The sequence below is a fragment of the Benincasa hispida genome, chromosome 5 (genome assembly GCF_009727055.1).
Source record: "Benincasa hispida cultivar B227 chromosome 5, ASM972705v1, whole genome shotgun sequence".
In the NCBI taxonomy this organism is placed as follows: domain Eukaryota; kingdom Viridiplantae; phylum Streptophyta; class Magnoliopsida; order Cucurbitales; family Cucurbitaceae; genus Benincasa; species Benincasa hispida.
The window spans coordinates 15,857,679-15,867,495 of NC_052353.1; the positions used below are offsets into that span (position 1 = coordinate 15,857,679).

A 9,817-nucleotide genomic window follows, 5' to 3' on the forward strand; every position below is an offset into this window, starting at 1 on the left:
ATCTTTGACTAGTCATAGAAATAAAATTAAAGCTGAAATTACAATAACATGTTTGTGAATTTAATATAAAAATTTGTCAAAGTGCTTGAACTCATGAAAACTTAATGTCTACTCCATATTCCACACCATCCAAGCAAATATTGATCTTTAATACTCCAAATGGCCATTCGTCTATTGGATCAACATTTTCCACATGAAATAGAGGATGAACCGACCCTCCAATCTTGTACATGAAGAATAAATGATTGTTGAATCTTTGTTTCCTTGGATCTTGTAATTGGTCCAACCGGAATGTGCAGAATACCTTGATTCTCATCATCAACCCTTAAAGGAGCAATTTATCTACTTACCCTAACAATAGGAATGAGTGAATTCCTTCTTATATAGCTGTGTTTCTAGCTCCCCAATCAGACGAATCCTCAAAATGGTAGGCATATTGAGTCAACGAATCTAGCCACTCTCACCCATGTAGATCAAAGGACCGCCCTCATAGGAAGAGTTCATAACTCACTCAGGATTAAGGTTAATTCACCTATGGTCATCCTGGTAAAATGTATGTCTCTTTTAGCAATGGTGTTATAAAGAGAGACTATTCAATTCGTGGTTCAGACTTATAGAAGCTCTTTGTATACGATACCCCCGCTTGCATGTCTCTACACAAATGATCAGGATCATATCATTTGTAATGCTTTACAACAATTATAACATTTACAAAGTGGGTCATATCCGTAGTGTCACCAAGATAAGGTAACCAATACTGTCCATCTACTACAGACCATTCAAGTTATTACTTAAACATGATCCACTTGTATGTCTACACATACATGTTTAAGCTAACATCGAATAACCTTGGATATTAGTATATTGGTTTTGGGATAATGCAACTAAATGCCAAATAAAATAACACTTATTTTATTAAATAAATAATATATTTGTACAAAGACAATTTACAAACTAAAGACCACGAGATTTAGGGCATCAACCCCAACAATATATATATAGAGAGAGAGATTGGTATGACAACCCTAAAGTGAGTAAATAGGTTTAATCAAATTAATTAAAAAAAAAATTCTATTGTACGTCCAATTAAACAAATTAACACATTTTTACTAGCAAGTAATTTAAATAAAAATTTTATGCAAATAAATTCACTTTAAACAAGAAATTGACAATAATATTTCAAAACATCCTATTTAATTATAATAACAAGATTGGTAATGGATGTGTAAAGAACAATTCTATCAACCTAAATAAATAAATATGAACCATTAGTTTAAAGAACAAACAACTTTCACAATAGAGTAGATTTATAATTGTAGCACTCAACGAATCAATCCTCACAATATGAAATATCTTCTTCGTTTGAGTTATTGAAATTGTATTGGAATCATTTTTTATGACCACCTCAAAAACCTCAAATTATTATTAAGTTAATTCGCGTTTGTTATTATTAAAATATTAATTAATTAATTAAAATTAAGAGCCAAAAAAACAACATATATAAACCTTGAAATGAACACTTCTAATTCCTAACCCCTAAACCATGAATGTTGTAATTATACTTAAGTTGGAAAATTTATAATGTTGCAATATTTAAATTTTAAAATTTAAAAAGGATGGAGATTTAACATTTCAATATATATTTTTTAGATTATTTTAATTATATCTTTGCATTTAGAATATTATTGTTTTTGTTAGAAAATCTTATAATGTTTTAATTAAAGGGAAATTGTATTGAAAATGGTCCGTTTAAAGACCTAAAAAATTTATAAGTGAAAGTTTGCTTAAAAAAAGAAGAATGAATAAAAAAAAAAGGTATATTTTTCATGGAAAACCCAATTCCTGCAAATTTCCAGCGAAGAATGTCGACATCTCTAGATTCATGGATCTCTTTAAATTTAACCAAATCATACTTGCCCAGATAAATTGACGCATCATCAATAACTAGAATAGTCTTTTGGCTAGAAGCTTAGGGTAAACATATCGAAGATGGAGACTTTCTCATGGTCTAGATGGGCAACAACCCTTCACACACTTGGAGAAGCCTGATGTCGAGTAAAGACAAATTTCTAAAAGGTTACAGATGAAGAGCTAGGAGTGCAATTAAACATTACATTGATTGATAGAGATCATTGGATTGCTCGTCAAGAGTATAATTAGAGTCTCTTGTTTGGGGTTAATGAATGCTTCAAAAACAAAAGAATAAAGGCTCTTTGGATGATAAAGGCATTGCAAAGACATAGTGATTAAGGAGAACTTCATAACTTTAGATGTCGAGGATAACCCTCAGTATGCCCCAAGGTAGGATCAATGAAAAAAGATGAGATAATTTGGGATCTTAACTCGAAAGAAATATTTTCAAACTTGATTTGATTTTTGTAAACATTATTAGAAAGTGGATGACATAAAAAAAATTAAAGATAAAAATAGTGTTTAAAATAATTTTCAAAAACCATTTTTTTAAAAAATAAGATCTTAGAAATTTATAGAATATATTTTAAAGTTCAATGAAATATGAAACACAATGCTCAATAACATGAATATAGTTGAACAATTTTTAACGAAAATGAAACTTAATTATGCATTAAAAATAAACTAAAAAATCTCAAAAACCAAGTTTGTATTTTAGCTAACAATTTTCCCCACCTAAACGACGTCGTTTCTATAATACCAAAATTAAAATGGAAAAAAAAAACAGAAAGTTCCTTTTTCGACGAGGCATGTTACTGTTCTCCCAAACAATACAACGAAACAAAAGATAATAAATTTACACAAAAGACACGTGGCAATTACTATGTGTTGCCACGTCATCCGTCGTATTAGCCAGGTTCACATACTTCACGACATTTTCGGGCCTTTATAAACCACGCGCCCCTCTCCCCTTCTCCTCATTTCTTCGATTTCTCCTTCTCTCTCTTTCTCTCTCCTCTTCTCCGGCGACCGATCTTCTTCCGGTCAAGTTTTTGCCGGCAGGTCCTCTCATCGCATCGATCTCTCCTCGTATACTTAACTTCGCCATCTAATTAGCCATGAATCCGGAATAGTAAGCTCGATTTCTTCTTTTCGTTGTTTTTTGGTTTTTGTTTTTTTACGCTTGCGTTTCTTTGAGTTGAATTCTTCGATTGGAAGCCCTTGTTTTGTTGTCGTTTTTGATGAATTGGGTTAGATCTGGTCGATGCGAAGGATGGAAGTTTCTTTTTTAGAGAGATGTTTTTATGTTGGATGGTTGAATTAATCGAGGATTTTGAGATTGTGATTCTGTTTGTTATGATTTGGTTGAAATCTGGGTGATCCAATTGAGATCTCAATTTATTTGGCGACCCTTTGAATTTCATGTTTCTTCTTGTAATGATTGAAGGTGTTTGAATGTGAATTTGGTTTATTTTGATGATCAACTTGTGATATGAGCTTGAATTTCTGAAGGGCCTTGACTCGTTTGGTTTTTATTTTGTCTGTAGTTATTTCGTTAATTTCTTAAATTTAATTGCTCGGTGCTATATAATTTTTGAATCCTCGAAGAATTTATTCCTCTCTCGTTGTAGGAGTTGTCAAATATTAAGTAGTTCGTTCTTTTTAATAGTGGCGAATTCGGTGCAATTTTTCACTCCTTTTTTCTTGTATCTGCAGCGACTATTTGTTTAAGCTTCTGCTTATCGGAGACTCCGGAGTTGGAAAATCTTGTCTTCTACTGAGGTTTGCTGTAAGTTGTCAGGATTAATTCTCTCCCCATAATTTTTTTTTCTCCCCAACCTTTTTTCCAACCTTTTCATTCTTATCTGTTGGCTGTTGAAATAGTTGACGTAGCTTTAGTTAATACATATATCTTCGTGACTTCGTCATACCAAATTAATAAAGAACAATTTCTGTGGCTAATATGCCTACTTATGCGCTGAAAACTGCGTGTTTTTTTGATGAGTTTCATCCACAGTTCGCCTTCTGCTAAAATATGAGAACTTTTCCCAGTAGTTAACGCCTCATCCATTTGTTGTCTCACTTTTTTATATGTCCAACAGAATTTCTTTGTTCCTTTCCTTTCGAGGTGGGCAGAGATATTGATCATGCTGGACAATGTATATATAAGTTTCGGTCACCAAATGATCTTCTGAACAACTGTATTTGTTGGCACAACTAAATAAATTGTTCACAGTGATTTATTATCTTTATATATTTACAGAAATTCTCGCGATGTGTAATAGTGAATCCCATGACTTTTGTATCGGTTGAGGATTTTGTGTCACTGCTGATTGGCATTTATTGAGTTCATGCGAACTGCGAAGGCAGTTGTGGATTATGTGTATCTTAAATGCCCTTGTTCCTTAACTAATTCCTTCTGTTTTTCAAATCAGGATGATTCATATCTGGATAGCTACATTAGCACCATTGGAGTTGACTTTGTAAGCTTCCACATGTTTGGTTTTCTTTACTGATAATGACTACATGAACTTTTCAGCTCTAATTCTTGAAATACATTATTACTTGTAGAAAATCCGTACTGTGGAACAAGATGGAAAGACAATTAAACTTCAAATTGTAAGTTTGAGTTTCTCAATTGTTCTTGCTTTATTCTAAGCCTAGAGGATAAGTTACTCCAGTGACTTAAAAATTCTAGTCTGGAAGCATGATCTTCTGTTGGTTAAATAAAATTTATTGCTTGTTTAAGAAGCTTTCAGTGGATTTTTAGTCTTTGCTGCTAATTGGTAATTCTCACTATTAACTGTAGTGGGACACTGCCGGTCAAGAACGTTTTAGAACAATTACTAGCAGCTACTACCGTGGAGCTCATGGAATAATTGTAATTGCTACATTCTCTTCATTGTTCATTTTCTTTTCCTGCCCTTCTCCATCTTCTAAAAGTGAAGTCTGCTTGCATACATTGTTCTGCCTTGTAGGTCGTGTATGACGTTACAGATCAGGAGAGCTTCAATAATGTTAAGCAATGGTTGAATGAAATAGACCGATATGCAAGTGAAAATGTGAACAAGCTTCTGGTTGGTAATAAATGTGATCTCACTGCAAATAAGGTCGTTTCTTATGAGACAGCCAAGGTAGGAATATTACTTGGGCGTCTGTAAATTATGAATTTGGATTTTTAATATGAATTTCAAGACTAAAATTTGTAACAATAATTTTCCAAAGGCTTTTGCGGATGAAATTGGGATTCCATTCATGGAAACAAGTGCTAAAAGTGCCACCAATGTGGAAGAGGCTTTCATGGCCATGGCTGCTGAAATAAAGAACAGGTATGAACACTAGCAACTGTTCTGATTACTTCAACTTTGTGGCAGTCTCTCAGTTCTTCATTTTACCGAATCAGGGTAGAGACAGTCCGCAAGCTTACACTCTCTCTCTCTCTTCTTTTTTCCTTTTAAATTACTATTATAATATTCATGAGTGTCCTACTTAGCTTACGCAAAGTGTTGGAGCTATTCCTTTTAAGTCGCACCTATGATCTCTAAACTAAGCTGGTGTGATTAGTTCTCGATCCAAGCTTGGATAAACCTACCTTCTTAGCACTATGATCTGTCAGTAGTCATCATGGAGAGGTAGAAAATGGGGATTGGTTAACCACCCGTAAGGTCTTGACGACTTCTAAGCATTCTACCTCCATTCTTCACTGACTTCACAGTAGCTCCATTCGACTTTTAGGCGGCTAGATTCATTAGCTGTCTTTTATTTATTTGTCTATAGATTGGTGCAATCTTGTGTTCCATTTACATGAAACAGCAAGCTCCCTTCTTTACTTGATTTGCTTGTTTCGGGTTCATTTCTATAGGATGGCAACACAACCGATGAACAATGCAAGGCCACCGACAGTGAATATTCGAGGACAACCTGTGAATCAGAAATCTGGTTGCTGCTCCTCTTAAAGATGCATGCCTCTTATTGAATGGTTGACTGATGGTGATGGTGATTATGTATGGACCATGACATGTAAAACTAGTCGTCTCTCTCCCTATCTCTATTGCTTTTCGTATGGAAAGATTCGTCCGTCATGATTTGCCTTTTATTCTCTCGGACTTTTGTCGTCAGAACTTTGTTAACTCTACCATTCTTTCCAATATATTTGTTTCTGGATCAACATTATTCAGTTGTAAAATTTAGATATCAATGAACAGTAGAGTATTTGCATCATTTTCTTTATTATTCATTCATTCATTCATAATAATATATCTCATTCTTATTTCTTTTGAGTATTGTTGCAATTTCAGACTTCCATTAGATGATGTAGCTCTTTCTTTCCTTCCTTCAATTAGTATGATTTGGTGTAATAGGCATTAAGACTGAGTTTAGATTAACTTTTAGGAAGATAAAAGGTGTTTTTAGCTTTGTCTAAGTGCCTTTTCCTTTCTTGATTGTGTGGTGGGAAAATGCTGTTTTGAGTGTTATTGTTAATGTACTTTATGAGTGTCAAGGTCATCATCTTATCATCTACTCAGCTAACACCAGTCGAAGCTCAGAATTTTTAACTTCATTTGGCTAAACTAATTGTTTCGTCTGTTATGGAACAAACCTAATTTTAACATTTGAATCCTGCAGATATCTCTCATGGAAAAAATGAAAAATTACAGAATTTTCCACTCATGTAAGCATATTGTAGCTTTTTTAGCTCTAGTTGTGCAGAATGGCTGTATTTGTCTCATTGTTTTTCAACAATTGTATGTATCTGGCTGTCTGTCGTTTTACTAAAAGAAATAAGTGTGTGGATTATTTTATTCATCAGTATTAGACAAAGGGGCATAATCTTGCTTTAATGGATCTTTTAATCTTTCCTAGTTTTCTAGGAAATAGAATGCAAATCATGATTTATAGGATTTAATCCAATATGGACCTTTTTTTCTCTTGCTTAAGGTTGAATTGTTTCTTTATAATGAAGGGAAAAGAATTGAAGGATAATATCAATTTATAGGATAAACGTTGTGTTAGATCATCATTTTATCATTTAAATTCCAAGCGAATAATTTAGATTTATATTTAAGATTTTTCATACATCAATTCTAATGTTTATTAGGAGTCTACATGTGTATAAAACTTAATGTATAGTTGATTTCTAAAGATAATATTGATAATTTAGAAGTTCAATTAAAATGAGTTATATTTTTTTTTAAGAAATGTGTAAGTTCACTCATAAAAGTTTATGGTTTAAATTGTTAAGAGTAAAATTTAATTTTTTTTTTTGAAACTAAAATCTAAGCAATTAATTGCATAAATTTGAACTTTTTAAAGTGAATTTACTTAGGCATTATAGGACTCTCCACATGTATAATACTTCTTAAGACAAAGATTAATGTAAATTAAAGAGAAATGTAAGAATGATCTAAGTGTTTTACCGTCGCTCACATAAAACTAAAATTCAAATAAAATTTATAATATTGAATCTTACTACTATTATTATGATGACGTAGCAACAAGCCCGGATTGATTTGTATGGAAGCGCTAGCATAACTAGAGGGGTAAATGGGAGGGGTGAGAGGTCTAGTATGGATAGTGTGATAAGTGTGCAAGAAAATAAAGGTAATGGGTAAATGTAATCTAAGATTGGGTTTATCTAGTTTTGAGAGGAAAAGAAATCCTATGCAATTTCAATCATCGATTTCTGCTAATTAAAGATGCATCTGATTTATGCGTATACAACAACTTAGTTAGCTTAACCTCACTCAACGATGCTAAAGCAGTCGAATTGTTCGATTAAACTAAGCACCCTAATTAATAATTAAAGTCTTAAGTCAAGCCTTAGTTAAACTACACGCCCTAAGTCTATTGGATCCAATAGCATCCATATAGAATTAAGAACATATGCATTAAACTTTAGGATTCTATTGTCTAATTAAACCAATTAGATAGCCTAACTGATAAATCAAATTGATCTTTAAACTACTATACATGCATTCTAGGATAGTCATAAAATACATGATTAACTAATTGCTACTTAGATGATTGAGCTAGTCATTTGAATGCGAACATGACGAAGCTACAAATCAATAGCAAGGGCAACACATGCATATAAGGGAATAGCCAACTCATAAACATGCATTTAGAAATTAAAATAGGTTGAAAGAAAGCAGAAATTAATACACATTTAGTCCAACCACAAAACTCTCAAGAAAAATACATAAGTCTTGCTATCAAAATTAAATAAAATTACACACCTCTACAATCCATAGACAAAGAGTATGGGAGAGAGCTTCAATCCATAATTACAACCCAAAAGAGACTAAAATCTATCCTAAAGATGCTGGAAAATAGAGGGAGAAAAGAGATATTTGGGATTCTACTTTATCCTCCATCAAATCTCACATCAAAAACCTTAGAAAAAGAAGATTATACGTAGTCATTAAGGGAGCGTCGCTGCCACTGACGGGGAGCGTAGCTGTGCTCTAGGCTATTGTTGAAGTGCAAGTCTCGAATGTCGCAGCACTCGCTCACTGCGCTTGCATGTACGCGGGTGCTTTGTTGTTCCGTCAAAATCCGAGCATCGCTGCGCTCTCTACCTTCAGGTGTAGCACACAATGTAAGGTGTAATACCCCTACACTAGCTTAGGGATATTTTCGTAATTTTGCGTCTTTGAAACTCTAGGTGCTCGATTTCACTTCCAATAACTCCAAATCAACTCCTAATGATCCTTAACACTCCGAAATACATGATTTGCTCAATTCCTACAAAAATAGAAATTTAAACACTTTTAATGTAACAAGCAAAGAAAATTAAGAATATAAAAATAGCTCTTTTGAGAGCTATCAATGAATCAAATAGTTAAGAGTTCATAGATCAATTATTACCGCTATTTATTTGAGGTTCTAATTGATAATTAAGGAAAAAATTTGAGTTTTGTCTAAACAAAAGCTCAACATAGTTCTAATTTTGATTTAAACAATAATTTCTTTATTTATTTCTTATTTCTATAGAATCTAGGATTAAATGTTTTTTTTTCAATACAAAACATTAATTATATAGCGTTACATTATATGAGCAATATATTAAAGTTGATTATTTGTAATCGCGTTGAACTTTGAAAATAAAAGAACCTTAATGAAAAGACTCTAAAAAAAAATCAATAAAATAAAAAATACATATAAAAAAAACAATTCCGTTGCCGGGACTTGAACCCGGGTCTTTCGGGTGAGAGCCGAATATCCTAACCAACTAGACTACAACGGATCTTTTATTTGCAGATATTCTTAAATATCTATCATTTCATAATTAAGTTTGTTTTTTTTCTTTTTTCACAAATGCAAGTTCTTTTTTGTAAATTAAAAAATACATGTCGTTTAGAATAAAAGTAAGAACGTTTTTCATGGGATATTTTAGTGGCAGAAAACTAAAAACAGGGCATGAATTTTAAAAAAATTGATTTAATGTATTCGGTATTGTAACGCCCAAATCTCGTCGTAATCTTGTCTTTGGATGAGGTTCTATGTTAAGAAGTCATTTCTAACGTTTGTTTCTAATGAAATTTGTGAACAATTGAAAAAAAAAACCCCACATATATTAAAAATAAGAGAAGATCCAAAAACAACTAGGAGAACTAAAGTTGAAATTAAAAAATTTCCTTATGGAAACAATACCCACAAGATTAAAATGAAGAAAATCAGTAAATTTTTGCGATTCTCTCCCTCGGGTGATAGAGGAAAAAGAAAGAATATTGGAGAGTAATAGAAGAGATCTAGAGTTCTATTTTTTTGTGTTCCAACATGATGAAAATCATGTTTTGGAAAGTGCATTAGGATAGGTTCAAAAAATACAGTGAGAGCAAAATACATGATTTACTTGTCTCAATCTTAAAAAACGTTTCAACATGACCTCTTAAAATGTAGTCTT

General features: G+C 32.5%; 1 protein-coding gene and 1 non-coding gene across 2 annotated transcripts; one reads left to right on the top strand and one right to left on the bottom strand.

Moving 5' to 3' along the window:
• The first annotated feature begins 2,882 nt into the window (after positions 1-2,882).
• Positions 2,883-6,132, top strand: LOC120078721 (ras-related protein RABD2c). The gene is made up of 8 exons (XM_039033025.1): positions 2,883-3,043; positions 3,628-3,700; positions 4,347-4,394; positions 4,483-4,530; positions 4,721-4,792; positions 4,890-5,045; positions 5,137-5,240; positions 5,774-6,132. Exons 1-8 carry the CDS (start codon positions 3,030-3,032, stop codon positions 5,865-5,867), a joined length of 609 nt encoding a protein of 202 aa, XP_038888953.1. The 5' UTR covers positions 2,883-3,029; the 3' UTR covers positions 5,868-6,132.
• Positions 6,133-9,084: 2,952 nt separating this feature from the next.
• TRNAE-CUC lies at positions 9,085-9,157 on the bottom strand. The gene has a single exon. It is a non-coding gene; the product is annotated as a tRNA-Glu (tRNA).
• Positions 9,158-9,817: the final 660 nt, after the last annotated feature.